The sequence below is a fragment of the Moschus berezovskii genome, chromosome 7 (assembly GCF_049115385.1).
Source record: "Moschus berezovskii isolate FMDL1 chromosome 7, NW_MosBer_1.0, whole genome shotgun sequence".
Taxonomy (NCBI): domain Eukaryota; kingdom Metazoa; phylum Chordata; class Mammalia; order Artiodactyla; family Moschidae; genus Moschus; species Moschus berezovskii.
In genome coordinates, this window is record NC_142466.1 from 71518435 (window position 1) to 71544537 (window position 26103).

At 39.9% G+C, this 26103-nt stretch overlaps 1 protein-coding gene and 1 long non-coding RNA gene across 4 annotated transcripts in view; one reads left to right on the forward strand and one right to left on the reverse strand.

Annotated features, from left to right (window-relative positions):
* Positions 1–6196, forward strand: part of TGFBR1 (transforming growth factor beta receptor 1) — a 79687-nt gene extending 73491 nt beyond the window's left edge. For both annotated transcript variants that reach the window (XM_055427134.2, XM_055427135.2), the window contains exon 9: positions 1948–6196. In XM_055427134.2, the coding sequence (XP_055283109.1) occupies positions 1948–2073 (126 nt within the window). In that variant the 3' untranslated portion in view covers positions 2074–6196. The remainder of the gene's footprint in view (positions 1–1947) is intronic.
* The window catches only part of LOC148777354 (uncharacterized), an 80248-nt gene that overhangs the window by 21568 nt on the left and 32577 nt on the right, over positions 1–26103 (reverse strand). The gene's annotated exons all lie outside the window — the stretch shown is intronic.

Consider the following 26103-nt stretch of genomic DNA (forward strand, 5'->3'; position numbering starts at 1 on the left):
GTTTCTCCTCAGCACTTACCACTGACAGTCCATGTATTTTGCTTATTTATTACATGCTTTAGCCCTCTATAAGGAGAAGTCAATGGCACCCCACTCCAGTACTCTTGCCTGGAAAATCCCATGGATGGAGGAGCCTGGTGGGCTGCAGTCCATGAGGTCACTAAGAGTCGGACACGACTGAGCGACTTCACTTTCACTGTTCACTTTCATACGTTAGAGAAGGAAATGGCAACCCACTCTAGCGTTCTTGCCTGGAGAATCCCAGGGATGGGGGAGCCTGGTAGGAGGCCGTCTATGGGGTCACACAGAGTCGGACACGACTGAAGTGACTTAGCAGCAGCAGCAGCCCTCTATAATGTAAGCTTTATGAGAGCAGAGATGTTGTCTGTTAGTTCGCTGCTGTGTCTATTAGTGTATCCTACTAGATACATAAGAGGATGGTATCTGGATTATGGCACTCAGTTTGCTGGATGATTTTATGCATGTCCTGAACCCTTGGTCATTTTTACCTGAAAACAAATGTTCATTTCTAGGAAATTTTCCTTAAGTATTCCCTTCCATTTTCTTCTGTTCTTTTTCTTCAACTCTGGTTATGAATGTAGACATCCTGAACAGGCATTCTGATTTTCTTGTGTTTTCCTTCCTATTACCCATCTCTTTGTTTTCTTTTCTCTGCTTTCTGGGAAAGGAATCCGCTTTTATCTTTTGATTTTATTATTATTATTCAGGTTTATCTTGTAGTTCTATAAAACTTTCCCCAAACCAAACAAAACCCAAAAAAGTATTGGTAAGTCCAGTATCAGTATTTTCTTTTATCTCTTTGAAGATATTAATGATGGATTGTTGATATTGTCTTCTGTACACCTTCTGTTTTTTCCAAGGTGTTTTTTTGTTTGTGTCACTTTCTGCATTTCATATTACTTTCCTGAAATGTTTGATCAAGCTCATACTCTATGTATAAAAGCAGCACTGAAAGCTGATAGGAAGCTTTGTGCACATGAATGGAGCTTATCGTCAACTGCAGTCTGAGGGTGAAGTAACTGGATTGCTTCCTTGGGGAACCACTGATGTCACTCTCTTTAGGCTTTTCTTATTGGGCTGAAGTCTCTTCTGGTCTCTTACCTGGAGGAGTATGTAAAGTCACTGGCCATGTTCTGGGGAGAAAGTTTATTGTCTTAGTGTTTAGTGTGTTGTCAATGTGGAATTTTGCCCTCATTTCCCCAAGACGGGAATCTGTTCTGCTCTCTCAGATTGAAACCTCTTGTCTTCTGTTGGGATGGGGTGGGATGGTCACCCAGCTGTGTGAAGTTGGAGCAGGGCAGGTATCTGGGTTTCCAGCTTCTTTGGCTGTTTCTATTTTTACCCTGAACTTCACCCCAGGGATACAGGATATAAGTTAATTCCTCAGTTTTGGGGGCCATTTCATGTGAGTCAGGTTCCTTCTTTGCCTTGCACAGCTCTGTTTGAGGATTCAGCTTTGTCAGGCTGCTAAGTAAATCCTCCCTTGTCCATCTGCTTTTCAGCTGCTGGCACCAGTATCCTGCTGATGGGAATTTAGGTCATCTTTCAGTTCAGTTCAGTTCAGTTGCTCAGTCGTGTCCGACTCTCCGCGACCCCATGAATCACAGCACGCCAGGCCTCCCTGTCCATCACCAACTCCCGGAGTTCACTCAAACTCATGTCCACAGAGTCGGTGATGCCATCCAGCCATCTCATTCTCCGTCGTCCCCTTCTCCTCCCGCCCCCAACCTTTCCCAGCATCAGAGTCCTTTCCAGTGAGTCAACTCGTCGCATGAGGTGGCCAAAGTACTCATTTGCTATTACAAATAATGCTGAAACACAAATACTTGTATGTCATTTAAAAAGAAAATTTACAGGTAAACATTATTATCCAGGTTGTTGAAAAGTGGTCCATGCATTAATGATCTTTCTTTTCTTTTCTTATAGGCCTTGAGAGTAATGGCTAAAATTATGAGAGAATGTTGGTATGCCAATGGAGCAGCTAGACTTACAGCTTTGCGGATTAAGAAAACACTGTCACAACTCAGTCAGCAGGAAGGCATCAAAATGTAAATTCTGTGGCTTTGCCTGAACTCTACTTCTTCTTAGATCTGCTCCTGGGTTTTAATTTGGGAGGTCAGTTGTTCTACCTCACTGAGAGGGAACAGAAGGATATTGCTTCCTTTTACGATGATGTAATAAGGTGAACTAAAACATCCCAGGATTTCTTCAGACCCAGGAAACCGCCATGTGGGGTCCTTTCTGTGCACTATGAACGCTTCTTTCCCAGGACAGTTACAAAATGTTGTGTAGTCTACCTTTATTTTTTATTAACACAAAACTCGTTTTTTTAAATGATTGCTGGTCTTAACTTTAGGTAACTGCTGTGCTGAAGATCATCTTTAAGGGTAAAGGAGCTGGATGACTGAGTTATATGAAACATTTCTTATTTTTAAAGAAAGTGATTTCTCCTGGTTAGTACATTCTCAGAGGATTCTGAACCACTAAAGAGTTTCTTTGATTTAGACTTTGAATGTACTGTTCTATAATTTTCAGGATCTTAAAACTAACACTTATAAACTCTTATCTTGAGTCTAAAAATGACCTCATATAGTAGTGAGGAACATAATTTATGCAATTGTATTTTGTATATTATTGTTCTTTCACATATTCAGAACATTACATGCCTTCAAAATGGGATTGTACTATACCAGTAAGTGCCACTTCTGTGTCTTTCTAATGGAAATGAGTAGAATTGCTGAAAGTCTCTGTGTGTATTAAACCTGTCATGTTTTAATTCAAAAGTTTATTTACCTGGATAACCCAGACTTACTCTGTTTTGTTTTCTGGAAGAGTTTTTCTGGTATGTTCTTTGGTATTCCATTTTGAAAATGCCTTTCTTCTACCAAAATGTGCTTAAACCACTAAAGAAATGGCATTAATTGGTAAATTGTTATCATGGTCATAATTAAGTATTCTCATCAAGTTTTTGCATTTTAATTGTCTAAGTACACTTTAAAAAAATCAAGTGGCACTCTTGATGCTTATAGTACTTTAATAACTTAAAATCTGTAGCATACAGACGAATTTTTCTAAAAGGGAAAATTTGTCTAGCTGCTTGTGAAAAGTTGTGTGGCATTCTGTAAGCCATTTTTTTCTTTATCTGATCAAAGACAGTGTTATTTTTTTAAGAAATGAATTACGTTTAAAATTAGAATATGGTTAATGTTAAATAGGCTTTTTTCTAGGAAGGTAAAGGTAGTTGATAATTTGAATAGTAACAGGTATGTGAGAGTCACATTGTTGTGTAGGAGTCACTGTTCTGTGGACTTTGTCTTTGTAGCTAAGGTTAGAGTCAGTGTGGTTTTGAGGTCGCAGTACACTTTAAGGAAGGCAGCTTTTACTTCAGTCTTTCCTTCTCTGTGCAGATATCACAACTGCCTAATTTATATGGCTATGGAGTGAATTTGGTGCACCCTCAATATTTGGGAAAGCGATAGCTAAGGAATATTCCAAGGATAGATTCTCCATTTACAGATGTTTATGGTGAAATTAAATGTTTAAAGCAAATCTGTCATGGCTTTCTCACATTAAGTTCAAAGCAGCTTATAATAACTGGTTTTACTTCCAGTGCTAAAAGTCTTTGCAGGATTTTTACAATTTTTCAAAGTCCTCTTTATCACTGTGATCTTAATCTGAGGGAGGACGATAAAGTCTGTCGTAGCTGTGAGGCAAGATGTACCTTATAGAACTATCAATTTCCTGATGAAAGGGTCAGAATAACCTTTACAGTATTTTGGTCAGTAAGAGATAGTGGCCATTTATGCTGACTGAGCTGCATTCTGATAACGTCTTATTTCTTATAAATAGAATAAATTTGAAAGACTATTTGGTCTTAAAGCCAAAGTAATTTTAGAATGAATGACATACTTCATAGGAATTTAGTGTCAATTTCATGTGTTTAAAAACAACATGGGGAAAATATTGTTTAGAGGTTAATATTTTTGAGTCCAAATTTGAGTTTTTTCTGTAGTTACCATGATTTCATCAAAGCAAATGAGTGAGTTTGAGAGGTTTGTTTTTATAATTGTGTTACATTTCCTGTTTAATAATCTCTAGCTCTATGATCAGGTACTTTTACTTTTTTTTGGCCATTTACAAGCCTACCAGATCTGCTTTATGAAATCCAGGGGACCAATGCATGTAATCACTAAAACTATTTTTATATAATTTTAAGAACATACCAAAAGTTCCTGTCTGATTTAAAGTTGTGATACATGATTTCTCAGTTTCATATAAGGTAATCAACTTTTGCTGAAGATATTCTTTATTAAGTCAAAAAATGAGTTACAACTTTACTATTCAGCCTAAATGGATAAAATCTACTTTTGATGAATCAGGGAGCTTTTTAAAAGTTGGAATTTAGTTCTAAATTGGGTTTACATGTTACTCTACCTGATTCCTTTTTTTTCTAACGATGGTTTGACAAACCCCAATTGGCTAGTATTGAAAATGAAAGTAACCGAAAATATTTATGGATCATGATTGCTGTGGCTATTCCTGCAGAAAAATTTGACTGGAGAAATAGTATAAACACAAAGGCTCGTGTTTTTAAATATATCTTCAGATGCTCACTTTCCAAGGTTCAACTTGGCTAAAGTATACCTTCAGACAGATTGTCCATGTCAACTCTGTCAGTACCCCCAGAGGAATGGGGATGAGGGGTGCGTACGGCTTACTGGGGTGTAGGCATCCCTGGTCTTTTCTTCACACCCTTAGCTCTCTCTCTCCCAAACAGCCTTCCTGCTGGTCCTGCCTCTGAGTGGGCTAGCAGCAAGGGGTAGCTCTGGCAGTGGGAATTGTGCCAGAAGCAGTGGCCAGTTGTATCTTCCATAGGACAGGGTAAGGTCCAAAGAGCTGAGCCTGTAGTTATGCTGTAATGATAGTGCTCAGGAAGTGCCTTGAGTCAGGATACAGTGCCATGGTCATCAAGAACTCCAAATTTCTATTCTTAAAAAATTTCAGTGGTCACTTGGCCATTTTGCTGCTCATACCTGAGTTACCATTTTTCCCCCTCTACCTTAAAGAACGGTTATGTACAGAATATTTTGTAAAACAAGATGGTGAAGTGCTAATGAAAACTCAAAATAACATGAGGATCCCATTAGACATGTCATATCAAGAGTTTATTTTTACCCCTCCAATGAAAGAGTGATTGTTAGTAAACTACTTCTTGACCATGGCAGTGTTCTGGCTCCAGATGGTGAGAGTCCAAATAATGGTTCTGTCACAGCTTGGCAGAAAAATGCCAGTTCAGATGTTTTTGAGATTCTAAAAAATAGCTCATGTCCTGCAGCATCTTGTGTCTGTTTTGGAATGCTGCGGTTCCTATGGGCCCTCTCCAGAAATGCTGGACTTCTAGGACATTCTGAGGATTGTCAGTACATTTAAACCTTTAAGCCTATTATGCAGTCTTATTTGTAACTGTAAACTTAAAAAAAAAAAAAGTGGTTAATAACATTCAACCAATTTCTTAAAGCTTAAAAAGAACTTCAGTGAATGTTTTTATTTTTAAACAAGATTTGTGAATTGAGTATCATGAACTGTGTTTTGATATCCCTTTTTCACATTGTGCCAATGGAATGGGGTGTTTGATATTTCTTTATATGTCAAGGAGATGCTTCAAAACGTCAATTGCTTTAAACTTAAATTACCTCTCAAGAGACCAAGGTACATTTACCTCATTGTATATATGATGTTTAATATTTGTCAGAGCATTCTCCGGGTTTGCAGTTTTATTTCTATAAAGTATGAGTATTATGTTGCTAAATTACTCAAATGGTACTGTATTGTTTATATTTGTACCCCAAATAACATCTATACTTTGTTTTCTGTATTTTATTGTATTTTTGCAAAATTCTTTTGGCTTTATCACTGTAATCTCTGCCCCTTTAAGATGTGTACAGAAAATGTTCATATAAATTTTCACTTACATTGGATGATTTTGAGAAACCTGTAAAAAGGTGAGGAAAATGAAAACTGCAGTTCCCCATAAGTTTTTTAAAATTGTATACTGTATTTGTAGTAATATTCTGAACAAACTGTAAATAGGAGGTAGAAGAATAATGCTTATGTCAAGTCCTAACACTACAGTAGAAAAATGGAAGCAATGCAAATAAATTACTTTTTTTCCCAAGTGCCAGTGGCATAATTTAAAATAAAGGGTGTATATTGGAGGGAGTCCTGCCATTATGAAATGTAACTGATATAAATACAGACTAGAATCTTTGGATGACTGCTCGGTACAAATTACAGTATTAGAACGTGTTTGAGACTTGCCCACCTGTCCAAAGGTGCATCTTTGTGTGTAGAAGCTTCTTTCCACATGCTTGTGGGCTGTTAATCTGTCAGTGGACATGAAGTGACATGTCTATATGTGAACTGCTTTGTCTCTGGCTCAGCAATCTGCTAAGTTTGTGTTAAAGTTTTTCAATGATTTCCAAAGAAAATTTAAAGTATTTTCATCTTCTTTCCAAATTTTCCCTTCTTTTCCTAAATTAAGGATTGTGAGAAATAATTTGTAGAAGTAAGTTTTTTTGTTCTTGAGCTTTTTTGAACAGTCAGCCTCCTGAGAGTGAGAACCTGACAAGACAACTGAGGAAGTAGTGGCAGAGAGGGCCGATGTCACCCCCACGCCCGCAACATACTCTGGGTGAGGCTTTGCAGATTGGACTGTTCTTGCATTAAAGACTAGTCACCTCAATTCACAGACCGGATTTAGCAATTTTATTTTTCTTCATAATAAAAGCAAGTAGAGCTTTTTCTTGTAAATTAGAAGAAAGTGAGATTACTTTTAAAGCATCATAGATTCAGAGAAAACAGAACTAGCTTTGTCTTTTCATCACCTCTTCAGCCCTTGGGGTTTTCTAATTTGGACAAAGTGCTATTACCACTCCAGTACTCTTGCCTAGAAAATCCCATGGATAGAGGAGCCTGGTAGGCTGCAGTCCGTGGGGTCACTAAGGGTCGGACACGACTGAGCGACCTCACTTTCACTTTTCACTTTCACACATTGGAGAAGGAAATGGCGGCCCACTCCAGTGTTCTTGCCTGGAGAATCCCGTGGACAGGGGAGCTTGGTGGGCTTCCGTCTATGGGGTCACACAGAGTCGGACATGACTGAAGTGACTTAGCAGCAGCAGCTATTACATATATGACCTGATGGACAGATCTTACAACTCTGTGCTTTATTTCATAATTGAGAATTTAGAAAACATTGGAGCTATTCTGAAAAGTGAGTAGAAAAATTTGATGTTATAAAAGCGAGGGCTCAGTCATGTATGACTGTGTTTTTTTTTTTTTTTTATTGGAGGCTAATTATTTTACAGTATTATATTGGTTGGTTTTGCCATACATTGACATGAATCCACCCCGGGTGTATATGAGTTCCCCTTTCCGAACCCCCCTCCCACCTCCCTCTTCTCCTTATCCTCCCTCTTCTCCTTATCCTCCCTCTTCTCCTTATCCTCCCTCTGGGTCATCCCCGCACACCAGCACTGAGCATCCTGTATCATGCATTGACCCTGAACTGGCAGTTCGTTTCACATATGATAATATACATGTTTCAATGCCATTCTCCCAAACCATCCCACCCTCACCCTCTCCTGCAGAGTCCCAAAGACTGTCCTATACATCTGTGTCTCTTGCTGTCTCATATAGAGGATTATCATTTCCATCTTTCTAAATTTCATATATATGCGTTAGTATACTGTATTGGTGTTTTTCTTTCTGGCTTACTTCACTATGTATAATAGGCTCCAGTTTCATCCACCTCATTAGAACTGATTCAAATGCATTCTTTTTAATGGCTGAGTAATACTCCATTGTGTATATGTACCACAGCTTTCTTACCCATTCGTCTGCAGATGGACATCTAGGTTGCTTCCATGTCCTCGCTATTATAAACAGTGCTGCGATGAACATTGGAGTACATGTGTCTCTTTCAATTCTGGTTTCCTCGGTGTGTATGCCCAGGAGTGCAATTGCTGGATCATGTGGCAGTTCTCTTTCCAGTTTTTTGAGGAATCTCCACACTGTTCTCCATAGTGGCTGTACTAGTTTGCATTCCCACCAACAGTGTAAGAGGGTTCCTTTCTCTCCACACCCTCTCCAGCATTTATTGCATGTAGACTTTTGAATAGCAGCCATTCTGACTGGTGTGTAATGGTATCTTATTGTGGTTTTGATTTGCATTTCTCTGATTATGAGGGATGTTGAGCATTTTTTCATGTGTTTGTTAGCCATTTGTATGTCTTCTTTGGAGAAATGTCTGTTTAGTTCTTTGGCCCATTTTTTGATTGGGTCATTTATTTTTCTGAATTGAGCTGCAGGAGTTGCTTGTATATTTTGGAGATTAATTCTTTGTCTGTTGTTTCATTTGCTATTATTTTCTCCCATTCTGAAGGCTGTCTTTTCACCTTGCTTATAGTTTCCTTTGCTGTGCAGAAGCTTTTAATTAGGTCCCATTTGTTTAACTTTGCTTTTATTTCCAATATTCTGGAAGTTGGGTCATGAAGGATCCTGCTGTGATTTATGTCAGAGAGTGTTTTGCCTATGTTCTCCTCTAGGAGTTTTATAGTTTCTGGTCTTACATTTAGATCTTTAATCCATTTTGATTTTATTTTTGTGTATGGTGTTAGGAAGTGTTTTAGTTTCATTCTTTTACAAGTGGCTGACCAGTTTTCCCAGCACCACTTGTTAAAGAAACTGTCTTTTCCCCATTTTATATTCTTGCCTCCTTTGTCAAAGATAAAGTGTCCATAGGTACATGGATTTATCTCTGGGCTTTCTATCTTGTTCCATTGATCTATATTTCTGTCTTTATGCCAGTACCATACTGTCTTGATGGCTGTGGCTTTGTAGTAGAGTATGAAGTCCGGCAGGTTGATTCCCCCAGTTCCATTCTTCTTCCTCAGGATTGCTTTGGATATTCGAGGTTTTTTGTATTTTCATACAAGTTGTGAGATTATTTGTTCTAGCTCTGTGAAAAATATCGTTGGTAGCTTGATAGGGATTGGATTGAATGTATAAATTACTTTGGGTAGTATACTCATTTTCACGATATTTATTCTTCCAATCCATGAACGCAGTATATTTCTCCATCTATTGGTGTCCTCTTTGATTACTTTCACCAGTGTTTTATAATTCTCTATGTACAGGTCTTTTGTTTCTTTAGGTAGATATATTCCTAAGTATTTAATTCTTTTCGTTTTAACAGTGAATGGAATAGTTTCCTTAATTTCTCTATTTTCTCATTATTAGTGTATAGGAATGCAAGGGAATTCTGTGTGTTGATTTTATATCCTGCAACTTTACTGTATTCATTGATTAGCTCTAGTAGTTTTCTGGTAGAGTCTCTAGGGTTTTCTGTGTAGAGGATCATGTCATCAGCGAACAGTGAAAGTTTTACTTCTTCTTCTCCAATTTGTATTCCTTTTATGTCTTTTTCTGCTCTGATTGCCGTGTCCAGAACTTCCAGAACTATGTTTAGTAGTAGTGGTGAGAATAGGCACCCTTGTCTTGTTCCTGACGTTAGGGGAAATGCTTTCAGTTTTTCACCATTGAGGATGTTTGCAGTGTGTTTGTCATATATAGCTTTTATTATGTTGAGGTATGTTCCTTCTATTCCCACCTTCTGGAGGGTTTTTATCATAAATGGATGTTGAATTTTGTCGAAGGCTTTCTCTGCATCTATTGAGATAATCATATGATTTTTATTTTTCAGTTTGTTAATGTGGTGTAATACATTGATTAATTTGCAGATATTGAAGAATCCTTGCATTCCTGGGATAAAACCCACTTGGTCATGATGTATGATCTTCTTAATGTGTTGTTGGATTCTGATTGCTAGAATTTTGTTAAGGATTTTTGCATCTATGTTCATCAGTGATATTGGCCTGTAGTTTTCTTTTTTTGTGGGGTCCCTACCAGGTTTTGGGATTAGGGTGATGGTGGCCTCATAGAATGAGTTTGGAAGTTTCCCTTCCTCAGCAATTTTCCAGAAGAGTTTGAGTAGAATAGGTGTTAGCTCTTCTCTAAATTTTTGGTAGAATTCAGCTGTGAAGCTGTCTGGACCTGGGCTTTTGTTTGCTGGAAGATTTCTGATTACAGTTTCTATTTCCGTGCTTGTGATGGGTCTGTTAAGATTTTCTATTTCTTCCTGGTTCAGTTTTGGAAAGTTGTACTTTTCTAAGAATTTGTCCATTTCTTCCAAGTTGTCCATTTTATTGCCATATAATTTCTGGTAGTATTCTCTAATGGTCCTTTGTATTTCTGTGTTGTCAGTTGTGATGTCTCCATTTTCATTTCTAATTTTATTGATTTAGTTTTTCTCCCTTTGTTTCTTGATGAGTCTCGCTAGTGGTTTGTCAATTTTATTTACTTCTCAAAGAACCAGCTTTTGGCTTCGTTGATTTTTGCTATGGTCTCTTTTGTTTCTTTTGCATTTATTTCTGCCCTAATTTTTAAGATTTCTTTCCTTCTACTAATCCTGGGGTTCTTCATTTCTAGTTTCTTTAGGTGTAGAGTTAGGTTATTTAGTTGACTTTTTCCTTGTTTCTTGAGGTGTGCCTGTATTGCTATGAACCTTCCCCTTAGCATTGCTTTTACAGTGTCCCAGAGGTTTTGGGTTGTCGTGTTTTCATTTTCATTCATTTCTATGCATATTTTGATTTCTCTTTTGATTTCTTCTATGATTTGTTCATTATTCAGCAGTGTGTTGTTTATTCTCCATATGTTGGCATTTTTAATTGTTTTTCTCCTGTAATTGAGATATAATCTTACTGCATTGTGGTCAGAAAATATGCTTGGAATGATTTCAATTTTTTTGAATTTACCAAGGCTAGATTTATGGCCCAGGATGTGAACTATCCTGGAAAAGGTTCCGTGTGCACTTGAGAAAGAGGTGAAATTCCTTGTTTTGGGGTGAAATGTCCTACAGATATCTATTAGGTCTAACTGGTCTGTTGTATCATTTAAAGTTTGTGTTTCCTTGTTAATTTTCTGTTTAGTTGATCTATCCATAGGTGTGAGTGGGGTATTAAAATCTCCCACTATTATTGCGTTGTTGTTAATTTCCCCTTTCATACTTGTTAGTAATTGTCTTACATATTGCGGTGCTCCTATGTTGGGTGCATGAATATTTATAATTGTTATATCTTCTTCTTGGATTGATCCTTTGATCATTATGTAGTTTCCTTCTTTGTCTCTTTTCACAGCCTTTGTTTTAAAGTCTATTTTATCTGACATGAGTATTGCTATTCCTGCTTTCTTTCGGTCTCTATTTGCGTGGAATATCTTTTTCCAGCCCTTCACTTTCAGTCTGTATGTGTCCCTCGTTTTGAGGTGGGTCTCTTGTAGACAGCATATATGGGGGTCTTGTTTTTGTATCCATTCAGCCAGCCTTTGTCTTTTGGTTGGGGCATTCAGCCCATTTACGTTTTAGGTAATTATTGATAAGTATGATCCCGTTGCCATTTTCTTTACTGTTTTGGGTTCGAGTTTATATACCCTTTCTGTGTTTCCTGTCTAGAGAAGATCCTTTAGCATTTGTTGGAGAGCTGGTTTGGTGATGCTGAATTCTCTCAGCTTTTGCTTGTCTGTAAAGCTTTTGATTTCTCCTTCCTATTTGAATGAGATCCTTGCTGGGTATAGTAATCTGGGCTGTAGGTTATTTTCTTTCATCACTGTAAGTATGTCTTGCCATTCCCTCCTGGCCTGAAGAGTTTCTGTTGAAAGATCAGCTGTTATCCTTATGGGAATCCCCTTGTGTGTTATTTGCTGCTTTTCCCTTGCTGCTTTTAATATTTGTTCTTTGTGTTTGATCTTTGTTAATTTGTGTCTTGGAGTATTTCGCCTTGGGTTTATCCTGTTGGGGACTCTCTGGGTTTCTTGGACTTGGGTGATTATTTCTTTCCCCATTTTAGGGAAGTTTTCAACTATTATCTCCTCAAGTATTCTCTCATAGTCTTTCTTTTTGTCTTCTTCTTCTGGGACTCCTATGATTCGAATGTTGGAGCGTTTAACATTGTCCCAGAGGTCTCTAATATTGTCCTCATTTCTTTTAATTCGTTTTTCTTTTTTCCTCTCTGTTTCATTTATTTCTGCAATTCTATCTTCTAGCTCTCTTATCCTGTCTTCTGCCTCTGTTATTCTACTGTTTGTTCCCTCCAGAGTGTTTCTTATCTCATCTATTGCATTATTCATTGTATATTGACTTTTTTATTTCCTCTCAGTTCAGTTCAGTCGCTCAGTCGTGTCCGACTCTCTGCGACACCATGAATCACAGCACGCCAGGCCTCCCTGTCCATCACCAACTCCCGGAGTTCACTGAAACTTAAACCTTTCTTCCATCTTCTCAATCCTTTTCTCCAGGTTATTTATCTGTAACTCCATTTTGCTTTCAAGATTTTGAATCATTTTCACCATCAAAATTCGAAATTCTTTATCAGGTAGATTCCCTATATCTTCCTCTTTTGTTTGTGTTGGTGGGCATTTATCTTGTTCCTTTACTTGCTGGGTATTTCTCTGCCTCTTCATCTTGCTTATATTGCTGTGTTTGGGGTGGCCTTTCCATCTTCTGGCAGTTTGTGGAGTTCCCTCACTGTGGGTGGGGTTGGATGGGTGACTTGTCAAGGTTCCCTGGTTAGGGAAGCTTGTGTCGGTGTTCTGGTGGGTGGAGCTTGGTTTCTTCTCTCTGGAGTGCAATGAAGTGTCCAGTAATGAGTTATGAGATGTCAGTGGGTTTGGAGTGACTTTGGGCAGCCTGTATATTGAAGCTCAGGGCTATTTTCCTGTGTTGCTGGAGAGTTTGCGTGGTATGTCTTGCTCTGGAACTTGTTGACCCTTGGGTGGTGCTTGGTTTTAGTGTAGGTATGGAGGCGTTTGATGAGCTCCTATCGATTAATGTTCCCTGGAGTCACGAGTTCTCTGATGTTCTCAGGATTCAGGCTTAAGCCTCTTGCCTCTGGTTTTTGGTCTTATTCTTGGAGTAGCCTCTAGTCTTCTCTGTCTGTCATTTCCAAGGTGGTTCCCTCTGTTTTAGCTTCTGTTTTCTGGTCTCTTCAGTGTCTAATTTCCGCCCTGATACTAGGTAGGGGGCGGGTGGACACTTTTTAAGCCTCAGTTGTTCAGTCCTGTTCTGGGAAGGGAGGAACACTGCAGACAGATATCTCTGGCGTCTGTGGGGAGTCCTTGCAGTGTCTTGGCCACTCTGGGTTTGTCCCCACTCACAGCGCGTGTGTTACTCCAGTCTACACTGCACAGGCTCTAGGTTGCTCTGCCGGGAACTGTCTGAGGCCGGCGCTGGGTTGTATGCACTTCCCAGGTCTGAGCGGCTCAAGTTCAGGTTCTCGGGTACTCCACAAAGGTGCAGACTTGGTTGGGCCTGCATTTTGTGCCTTTCCCGGTCCGAGCAGGTCAGGTGACCAGGTGTTTGGCAAGCGCAGTTGCTGCGACTTATCGCCTCCCTGGTCCCTGCCGCTCGGTTTTCTGGGTGTACAACCGGCGCACCTTCTCGGGTGGATATCGACCGGCCGGAGCCCAAGAAGTCTTGATTAGCAACGAAGCCTGCCTTCAGTTTGGTATCAGATGCTTTTCTGTGGCCGCGGTTGTCCCCTTCCGGCTCTGGCTGTACTCCCCTGCCTGTCTCGGTGAGGGATGGGGGATGGGCCGACTGCAACTGGCTCGCTCTGCTCAGTCCTTTATTTTGTGAGTGGGGCTGGCGGAGTCTTAAGTTAGGGCTTTCCGCCTTTTCACGGGGAAGCTATCCCACAGTCTGCTTTGCTATCCCCAGTTCTCTCAGATTGCCCTGGCGGCATTCAAGCCCAGTCCTCTCTCTAAGCAGTTCAGCCGGCTCCTCCCTGCCCAGCCCCCAGTTGCTAATGGCGAATGTGGGCGTCTGCGCTGCTTCTCCACTGGGAGTTACCGTTTGGTGGGTAATCTGTGGATTTTAATTATTTCTTTTTCCTCCCAGTTATGTGGCCCTCTGAGGTTCCAAGGCTCGCCACAGACTCACCAGTGAGAGTGTTTCCTGGTGTTCGGAAACTTCTCTTTTTAAAGCCTCCCTTCCCGGGACGGAGCTCCGTCCCTTCTGCTTTTGCCTCTCTTTTTATCTTTTATGTTTTTTCCTACCTCCTTTCGAAGACAATGGGCTGCTTTTCTGGGTGCCTGATGTCCTCTGCCAGCATTCAGAAGTTGTTTTGTGGACTTTACTCCGCAAAACAATTTTGATGAATAAAAATATTCATCAAATATTCTCTTGATGAATTTGTGGGGGAGAGAGTGGTCTCACTGTCCTATTCCTCCGCCATCTTGTTCCCTCTCCCCATGCATGACTTTTAAGGGTTAGAAAATATTCAGTTAAATAATATTAAATCATTGTGAAAATGAAGGATTCTTAATGTGAGATGGAAAAAAAAGAAACTTAAGATGACTATTTCCTAATACAAGAACAGAATTATAAGAACGGGATATTGGCAAGTTAAGTATTTCAAAGAAGAGAAAGGAAACAAAGGCTGTCGAGAATGATAGGGTTTGGATACAACTAAACCAGCTCTCAAAAATAAAGGTGGGAAAAAAACGCAGCACATGTGAAAAAATGAAACTAGATCATTCCTTAATGCCACACACAAAAATGGGCTCAAAATGGATTAAAGACCTGAATGTTAGACCGAACACTATAAAACTCAGCGGAAAACACAGGCAGACACACTATGACATAAATCACAGCAATGTTTTCAATCCATCTCCCAGAATAATAGAAATAAAAACAAATGGGACCTACTTAAAAAGCTTTTGCAAAGCAAAGGAAACAATAAGCAAAACGAAAAGACTACCCACAGATTGGCAGAAAATATTTGTAAATGTTTTACTGATAAGGGATTAGTCTCCAAAATTTACAAACAGCTTATGACAAACAACCCACTCAAAAGGCAGAAGACCTGAATAGACATGTCTCTAAAGAGGACATACTGATGGACAGCAGGCACACGAAAAGCTGTTCAACAACATTCCTTATTAGAAAAATGCAAATCAAAGCTACAATGAGAAACCACCTTACACCAGTCAGAATGGCTATCATCAAAAATCCACAAACAACAAATGCTGGAGAGGGTGTAGACAGAAAAGAACCCTCCTGCACTGTTAGCAGGAATGTAAACTGGTACACGAACTACAGAGAACAGGATGGAGGTTCCTTAAAAAACTAAAAATAGAGCTACAATATGATCCTGCAATCCCACTCCTGGGCATATATCCAGAGAAAAACATGACCCAAAAAGGTACCTGCACCCCAGTATTCACTGCAGCACTGTTTACAATAGCCAAGACATGGAAACTACCTAAATGTCCATTGGACATTTAGGCACAGCTGCTTACTCCATGCGCCTGGAGAATCCCATGGGCAGAGGAGTCTGGCAAGCAATGGCCCACAGGGTCACAAAGAGTTGGACACAACCGAAAGCACACATGCACACAATGTATATTACAACAACAGCACAAGGGAGTGGGTAGGAAATGGAGCTATACTGGAACAAATACTCTGTTTCTTACTGGAATTACACTAGCATTAATCTGAAGATTGTTGTTAACTAAAATACTGTAGTCCCTAGAACAACCACTAAAACACTCAAAATATAGTTTAAGAAATCTAAACAGCACACTAGAAACATTTTAACAGAAGAAGGAGAAGGCAGCAACAGAAAGATGGAGATGCAAAAACATACGAGACATTTGGCAAACCTAGTAAAATGGTAGCCATAAATCAAACCGTACCAATAATTTCATTAAAAATGACTGGACTAAATACTTCAACCAAAAGACAGAAATTGTTACAGTGGATAAAAAAAGCAAGATAAAAAAGCAAGACTTAACTATGTGGTGTCTACAAGAGAAGCTCTGGATTCAAAGACAAACAGTACAAAAGTAACAGTATGAAAAATATACACCATGCCAATAGTAACCATAAGCCAGAGCCAGAATGGATATACTGATGTCAGACAAAGTGGGGTTGGAAATAAACTAGAAGTAGAGGACATTTCAAATGATAAAGGGTCAGTGTATCAGGGAGATATGGTACTCTACCAGATGGGTTCACTCACGTGCACTCAGTAAAGCTAGTCTAGTAACAGCAGGTTGTGGTGAAGAAAAGTCCAGTGTTTACTGCGAGGCACCCACTGTGGGGACAAGTAAGAATGGTAGCTGATGCTTGAATGACCCAAACTCCCCAATGGATTTTAAGGAAGACAAAGTGAGGGAGAGGGTCACAGGGTTATTGATTAGCTCATGCACAGTTCTCACTGGTTAGTGGTGAGCCAACAGGGTGATGTTTGGGCACTCTCAATCATCAACTTTCTGCTTCCAAGTTGTCCAGAGCCTACATGCCTGTGGTCAGCATGTAGTTAACTTCCTCCAACTGGTGGTTGTGAAAGTGAAAGTCACTCAGTCATGTCCGACTCTGCAACCCCTTTGGAATTCTTCAGGCCAAAATACTGGAGTGGGTGGCTGTCCCCTTCTCTAGGGGATCTTCCCAACCCAGGAATCAAACCCAGGTCTCCCACATTGCAGGCAGATTCTTTATCAGCTGAGCCACAGGGGAAGCCCAAGAATACTGGAGTGGGTAGCCTATTCCTTTTCCAGGTGATCTTCCAACGCAGCAATCAAACCAGGGTCTCCTGCTTTGCAGGCGGATTCTTTACCAACTGAGCTATCAGGAAGTCCTAGATATTAATGCACCTAAAAACAAACATGTGGAGAAAAAAGTGACAGGATTGAAAGGAGAAATGGATAATTCACCAATAACATTTGGAGATTAATACCACATTCTCAATAACTGATAGAACTTGAAAAAAGCAAAAAAGAAGAATGTCATCGCCCAACCTGTCCTGACATTTGTAGATCAACCACCACAGCAAAACATACATTCTTTTCAACTCCACATGGAACATTCTCCAGGGAAAGACCACATGCTGTGATATAAAACAATTTGAAAGGACTGAAATCATAGAAAGTATTAATATATTTTCCAACCATTTGGAATTAAGTTAGGAGTCACCAACAGACATTTTGCAAATCCCCAAATATTTGGAAATTAGTGCATTTCTAAACACTTGTGTATTGAAGAGATCAAGGAACGTTAGAGAATTTTAATGAAGTAAAACAGCATATTGAAATTTATAATATGCAGCGAAAGCAGTACTGAGAGGGAAATTTTGCTTTAAATACATATATTTGAAAAGATATTTAAATTACATTAAGATAGATGCAAAAGTCCTTCATACTATTAGCAAACTGAATCCAGCAACAAATAAAAAGGTTTACACACCAGGACTAAATCGGCTATATCCTGGGGCTGTAAGCTTGATTTCACATCCAAAAAGTTGTATGCTACTGCTACTGTTAAGTCGCTAAGTTGTGTCCGACTCTTTGCAACCCCATGGATTGCAGCCTGCCAGTTTCCTCTGTCCATGGGATTTCCCATGCAAGAAAGATGGAGTGGGTTACCATTTCCTTCTCCAGGGGATCTTTCTGACCCAGGGATTGAACCCATGTCTCTCGGTCTCCTGCACTGGCAGGCAATGGATTCTTTACCACTGAGCCATCTGGGAAGCCCTGAAAACGTTGTATACCATATTAATAAAATGACAAAACCTGTATGTTCAGCTAAATAGATACAAGAGAAGGCATTTGACAGAATTCAGCAGCCATTTGTGATAAAAACCCAAACTAGGAATATAAGGCACATTCCTCAACCTAAGTGAAGAATATTTTCAACCTATGAAAATCCTACAGCTAATAAACTTAAGGGTGAAAGAGAGTGTTTCTCCTAAAATCAGGGGCAATCAAGAATATCCACTCATTTTTATTTAACACTGTAGTAGAGGTTCTATCCAGCTCCTGACCTGCCCCCAACCCCCACCAAAGATTAAAGGCATTCAAATTTGAAAGAGTAAAACTTCCTATGATCCTAAGGAATCCACAAAAAGCTAACTGAAAAAATTATAAGGTTGTATGATACAAGATCAGTATATAAAATAAACTGAAATTCCCTATTAGCAATGAGCAATCCTCTTAAAAACTTCCACTCACAATAGTATCAAGAATACAAGAATAAATTTCACTGAAAAAGTATAAAAACTGCAGAGAGAAATTAAAGATCTAAATAGATGAAGAAACAGCCCATATTTTTGGACTAAAAGATTCAATACTCTTATAATGATAATTCTCCCCCAATTATTCTCTAGCTTCAACTTTTCCCCTCTCAATAGTCCAGCAGGCTTTTCTGTTATTTTGAAATAGACAAACTGATCCTAAAACCTGCATAGAAATGCAAAGTATCTAAAATAGCCAGAATTATTTTGAAAAAGAACAAACTTGGAGGAATTACCCTACCCAATTTCAAGTTTATAAAGCTGCAATAATCAGTGTTTGCTGACATCAGGATAGGTGGATAAAGCAATAGAATAGGGTTAACAGTCTAGAAGTAAACACTTACATATATGATAAATTGATCTGACATATGTGCCAAGCCATTTCAATGTGAGATCAGTCTTCAGCAAGTGGTGCTGGGACAACATATACCAAAATGGGGCAGGGGGCGGGGGGAGGTGTGTGAATACAGAAAGAGAAAATAATTTAGACCTTTAGCTCATTATAGACCTAAAGATACAAGCAAAGGCTGTACAACTTCTAGAGCTTCCCCAGTGACACTAGTGGTAAAGAACCAACCTGATGATGCAAGAGACACAACAGACTCTGGTTCAATCTCTCGGTTGGGAAGATGCCCTCCCAACCCACTCTAGTATTCTTGCCTTTAGAATCCCATGGGCGGAGGAGCCTGGCAAACTACAGCCCATAGGGTCACAAAGAGTTGGACACGACTGAAGCAACCTGGCACCTCACATACGACTTCTAGAAGAAAATGAGAGAATCTTCATGGTTTAGGTAAAGACTTCAGTGTGATACCTGAAGCAAAATTAAAAATGTTGAAAAACTGGACTTAAGAATTAAAATCTTTTTAGCTTAAAAAAAATTGGTGTTGGTTAGGATTAAGGTGGTGGAGAAGTAGGACATGAAGTTCACCTCCTCCCATAAAAATATTAAAAACACATCTACAGGTATTTCCCTGGTGGTCCAGTGGTTAAGATTTCGCCTTCCAGGGGTGCTGGTTCGATCCCTGCTCAGGAAGCTACGATCCCACATGCCTCAGGGCCAAAAAGCAAAACATAACGCAGATTCCTATTTTAACAGATTCAATTAAAACTTTAAATGGTCCACATAAAATCTTTAAAAGACCCCCCACATCTACAAATAGAACGATTCACAGAGAACATCTGAACACTGGCAGAAGACCACAGACTTCCTAAAGAGCAACAAAACCTCCATATAACTCGGTAGGACAAAAGGAAAGAGAAAAATAAAGGAACTGGAGCAGCCCCGCTGTAGGGAGGAAGCTGTGAAGGAGGAAATGTTCTTGCACCCTGGGTAGCCCCTGTGCTGGCAGAGAGACCAGCCTGGATGAAGGGGAAGCTTCAGAGCCTAGGAGGAGAGTGCAGCAAAACAGAGTAACCTGCACAGAAAGTTGTCACCACCACCCTGTGCTCTGTGGCATGAGATGCTCATCCATCGGTGCGGACTGGGTGCTGAAGCTCAGGCTTCAGAGGTTGAGACTCAGGGAGAAGACCGGAGTCGGCTGTGTGGAGACAGCCTGAAGAGTCTGGATGGTGGCCACAGAGGGTATACTCAGGAGGAGCCTGGGCTCACCAGTGAGGCCAGCCACCCTTCCTGGGGGACGTACAAGGATGGGGCAGGACCACAATAAGAGCTTCTCTCCCTGTGAGTGCTCTCAGGCAACAGGACACCTGCAGGAACTCTGGGTGTGGGGGTGAGTCACAGACACTACGGTGGGCTCTAGAGAGGTGCATGTGCCATCACTGCCGTTATGAGACCCGTGAGCAGGCACCAAACCCTGCCCCTGCTGTCCCAGGAGCACACCGGTGCTGCCGTACTGCACACTCCATATCAAGGGAGTAATGGCTAACACACCGAGGAAAGAGGCAGCAAGCATCCAAACTAAAAGCAGCCCTGTGATTTTAGTGGCAGAGTAGAAGGACTTGAGCTCACCTCCTCTCACAAACACAAAAATCACAACTAATTGCTGAACAACCAGAAAAGACCGAGACCTACAGAAAAGGCTATTTCACTTTCAAAGACAAAGAAGTCACAATGAGGTGGTAGGAGGGGTACCTTTGCCACATAATCAAATCTTATACCTATCAGGTGGGCAGCCCACAAATTGGGAAATAATTATATCATAGAGGTGTTCCTACAAGAGTGACAGCTCTGAGCCCCACATCAGGCTTCACAGCCTCGGGGGTTGATATCAGGAGGAGGAACCCCCAGAACATTTGGCTTTGAAGGCCAGCAGGGCTTGAGGGCAGGAGCTCCACAGGGTTTGGGGAAATGTGCTCCACTCTTGGAGGCTTCACATGCACTGGGACCCAGCACAAAGCAGTAACTCCATGGGAACCTGGGATAGACCCATCCAGGGCTTGGAGGGCCTCCTGGGGAAGTGGGGGCTGGCTGCGGCTCACGGGAGGACAAGGAAACTGGTGGCAGAGGCCCCAGGAAATACTGATCAGCATGTGCTCTCCAGGAAGTCGCCATTTTGGCACCAAGACCTGGCCCTACCCAACAGCCTGCAGGTTCCAACGCTGGAATGCCTCGGGCCAAACAACCACAGGGTAGGAACACAGCCATCATTAGACGGGCCACCTAAAGCCATACTGAGGTCAAAGCCACCTTTAAACACACCCCTTCACACGGCCCTGTTCACCAGAAGGACAAGACTCAGCTGCACCAACCAGTGGGCAGGCACCAGTCACTCTCAACAGGAAGCCTGCACAAGACCCAGGACCAACTTCACCCACCAGAGGGCAGACATCCAAAGCAAGAGGAGCTATGATCCTGCAGCTTGTGGAAAGGGGACCATAAACACTGAAAGTCAGACAAAAAGGTGGCAGAGAAAGAAGTTCCAGATGAAAGAAGAAGATTAAAAACCCGTAAGAACAACTAAATCAAGTGTACATAGGCAATCTATCTGATAAAGAATTTAGAGTAATGATAGTAAAGATAATCCAAGATCTTGGAAAAAGATTGGAGGCACAGTGACAAGACACAAGAAATGTTCAACAATGAGCTAGAAGATTCAAAGCACAAACGAACAGAGATGGACAATATTATACCGAAACGAAAAATACACTGTAAGAAATTAATATGAGAACAACTGAATGAGAAGAATGAGTAAGAAAGCTGGAAGACAAGAGTGGTGGAAATCACTACTGTGAGACAATAAAGAAAAAGAAGGAAATGAGGACAGTCTCAGAGACCACTGGACAATATTAAACACAACACGTGCATTGTAGGCGTCCCAAAAGGAGACGAGAGAAAGGGCCTGAGAAAATATTTGAAGATATTAAAGCTGAAAATTTCCCTAACATGAGACAGGAAACACTCAAGTCCAGGAAGCAAAGAGAGTGCCATACAAGATAAACCCAAGGAAGAACATCAGTTCAGTTCAGACGCTCAGTCGTGTCCGATTCTTTGCGACCCCATGAACCGCAGCACGCCAGGCCTCCCTGTCCATCACCAACTCCCGGAGTCCACCCAAACCCATGTCTATTGAGTCGGTGATGCCCTCTAACCATCTCATCCTCTGTCATCCCCTTCTCCTCCTGCCCTCAATCTTTCCCAGCATCAGGGTCTTTCCAAATGAGTTGGCTTTTCACATCAGGCGGCCAAAGTACTGGAGTTTCGGCTTCAACATTAGTCCTTCCAATGAACATCCAGGACTGATCTCCTTTAGGATGGACTGGTTGGATAGCCTTGCAGTCCAAGGGACTCTCAAGAGTCTTCTCCCAACACCACAGTTCAAAAAGCATCAATCCTTTCTTTATAGTACAACTCTCACATCCATACATGACTACTGGAAAAACCATAGCCTTGACTAGATGGACCTTTGTTGGCAAAGTAATGTCTCTGCTTTTTAATATGCTGTCTAGGTTGGTCATAACTTTCCTTCCAAGGACTGAGCATCTTTTAATTTCACGGCTGCAATCACTATCTGCAGTGATTTTGGAGCCCAGAAAAATAAAGTCAACCACTGTTTCCCCATGTATTTGCCATGAAGTGATGGGATCAGATGCCATGATCTTAGTTTTCTGAATGTTGAGCTTTAAGCCAACTTTTTCACTCTCCTCTTTCAGTTTCCTCAAGAGGCTTTTTAGTTCCTTTTCACTTTCTGCCATAAGGGTGGTGTCATCTGCATATCTGAGGTGACTGATATTTCCTCTGGCAATCCTGATTCCAGTTTGTGCTTCCTCCAGCCCAGTGTTTCTCATGATGTACTCTGCATATACATTAAATAAGCAGGGTGACAACATACAGCCTTGATGTACTCCTTTTCCTATTTGGAACCAGTCTGTTGTTCCATGTCCAGTTATAACTGTTGCTTCCTGACCTGCATATAGGTTTCTCAAGAGGCTAGTCAGGTGGTCAGGTATTCCCATCTCTTTCAAAGTTTTCTACAGTTTATTGTGATCCACACAGTAAAAGGCTTTGGCATAGTCAATAAAGCAGAAATAGATATTTTTCTGGAACTCTCTTGCTCTTTCAATGATCCAGCGGATGTTGGAATTTGATCTCTGGTTCCTTTGCCTTTTCTAAAACCAGCTTGAACATCTGGAAGTTCACGGTTCATGTATTGCTTAAGCCTGGCTTGGAGAATTTTGAGCATGACTTTACTAGCGTGTGAGATGAGTGCAACTGTGCGGTAGTTTGAGCATTCTTTGCCATTGCCTTTCTTTGGGATTGGAATGAAAACTGACCTTTTCCAGTCCTGTGGTCACCGCTGAGTTTTCCAAATTTGCTGGCATATTGAGTGCAGAACTTACACAGCATCATCTTTTAGGATTTGAAATAGCTCAACTGGAATTTCATCACCTCCACTAACTTTGTAGTGATGCTTCCTAAGGCCCACTTGACTTCACATTCCAGGATGTCTGGCTCTAGGTGAGTGAGTCATCACACCATCATGATTATCTGGGTGGTGAAGATCTTTTTTGTACAGTTCTTCTGTGTATTGTTGCCACCTCTTCTTAGTATCTTCTGCTTCTGTTAGGTCCATACCATTTCTGTCCTTTATTGAAGACCATTTCTGTCCTTTATTCATCTTTGCAGGAAGAACATGCCAAGACACCTATTAATGAAACTCACAAAAATTAAAGACAAAGAAAAATATTAAAGGCAATAAGAGAAAAAATATCAACAAATAACGTACAAGAGAATCCTCATAAGGGTATCAGCTGACTTTTCAGCAAAAACTCTGCAGGCCAGAAATGAGTGGCACACTATATTTAAAATGATGAATGGGAAAAATATTACAACCAAGAATACTCCACTCAGCTCTCATTCAGATTTGACAGAGAAAGCAAAAGTTTTACAGACAAACAAAAGCTAAGAGAATTCAGCACCACCAGACCAGTTTCACAACAAATCCTAAAGGAACTTCTCTAGGTGGAAAAGAAAAGGTCACAACTAGAAACAAACAAACAAATTACAAATGGGAAAGCTCACTACGAAAAGCAAACATAAAGATAGGAAATCTTCCACACACAAATATATTAAAACCAGCAATTGTGAGGAGAGTACAAATGGAGGATATTGGAAATGCATTATAAATTAAGAAATCAGCAACTTACAACAATTTTGTAGACATACAAGACTTCTGTATCAAAACCTCATGGGAACCACAAATCAAAAATCTACAACAGATGCACACACACACAAATGCAATCCAAATACAACCCTTAAGATAAATGTCAAATCATAAGAGAACAGAATAAGGGAAGAAAAAAGACCTATAAAAACAACAAAATGATAATAAGAACATACATATAAATATTGCCTTAAATATAAATAGATTAAATTTTTCAACCAAAAGACAGAGACTAGCTGAACGGATACAAAAACAAGACCCACATTCATGCCATCTCTAGGAGACCCACTTCAGATCTAGGGACACATACAGACTGAAAGGGGAGGGACAAAGGTATTCCACGCAAATGGAAACCAAAAGAAAGCTGAAGTAGCATCACTCATATCAGACAAAACAGACTTTAAAATAAACATTGTTATTAGCGACAAAGAAGGACACTACATAATGATCAAAAAGGATCAATCCACAAAAATGATATAACAAGTGTAAATATATATGCACTCAAAGGAGCACCTCAATATTTAAGGCAAATTATAACATCCATAAAAGGAGAAATTGACAGGAACACAATAATAAAGGGGGACTTTTAACACTTCACATTCATGAATGAACAGATCATCCAGAGAGAAAGTCAATACGGAAACACAGGCTTTAGATGACATAGTAGATTGAAACTTAATTGATATTTATAGAACATCCCATCTGAAATCAGCAGAATACAATTTCTCCTCAAGTGCACACAGAACATTCTCCAGGATTGATCACATCTTGGGCCAGAAATTGAGCCATGATAAATTTGAGAAAATTGAAGTCACACAAAGCATCTTTCCAATCACAGTGATATGAGATTAGAAATCAACCACACACACAAAAATGTAACTAACAAACAAGTGGAGGCTAAATAATATGTTGCTAAAACCAATGGATCACTGCAGAAATCAAAGAGGAAATAAAAAAAGATACCTAAAGACAAATGAAAACAAAAGCATGACGATCCAAAACCTGTGGGACACAGCAAAAGCAGTTCTAAGAGGGAGGTTTATACCTCATGAAACAAGAAAAATCACAGATAAACAACCTAACCTTACACCTAAAGCAACCAGAGAAAGAAGAACAGACAAAACCCCAAATTAGTAGAAGGAAAGAAATCATAAAGATCACAGCAAAAATAAAATAGGGATAAAAACAATAAAAACATCAATGAAACTAAAAGTTGGTTCTTTGATAAGATAAATGAAATGGATAAACCTTTAGCCAGACTCATTAAGAAACAGTGGGTACAAATCAATAAAATTAGAATTGAAAAAGAAGTTACAATTGACACCCAGAAATAAAAATGACCATAAGAGACTACTACAAGCAATTATATGCCAATAAAGTGGACAACTTAGAAATTGACAAATTCTTAGAATGGTACGATCTCTCAAGACTGAACCAAGAAGAAACAGAAAATATGAACAGATCAATCACAAGTACTGAAATTGAAACTGTGATTTAAAAACTTCCAACAAACAAAAATCCAGGACCAGAAGGCTTCACAGAAAAGTTCTATTAAACATTTAGAGACCATGTAACAACTATCCTTATGAAGCTATTAAAAAAAAAAAAACTATGAAAACTTATGAACCTATTCCAAAAGCAGAGGAAGGAACACTCCCAAACCCATTCGATGAGGCCACCATCACTCTGATACCACAATAAAAGAAAATTACATGTCAATATCACTGATGAACACAGACACAAAAATACTCAACAAAATACTATCAAACTGAATCCAACAATATATTAAAGAGATCATACATTATGATCAAGTGGGATTTATCCCATGGATGAAAGGATTTTTCAATACCTGCAAATCAATCAATGTGATACACTACACCAACAAACCAAAGAATAAAAACTGTATGATCATTTCAACAGATGCAGAAAAAACTTCTGACAAAATTCAGCACCCACTTACATAAAAAACTCTCAAGAAAGTGGGCATAAAGGGAACATACCTCAACATGTTGTTCAGTTGCAAACACCTCAACATAAAAAGGCCATATATGACAAATCTAAAGCTGATATTATACTCAATGGTGAAAAGCTGAAAGCATTTCCTCTAAGATCAGGAACAAGACAAGGATGCCCACTCTCGCCACTTTTATTCAACATAGTTTTGGAAGTCCTAGCCACAGCAATCAGAGAAGAAAAAGAAATAAAAGGAATCCAAACTGGAAAAGAAAAAGTAAAACTGTCAGTATTTGCAGATGATATGATACTATATATAG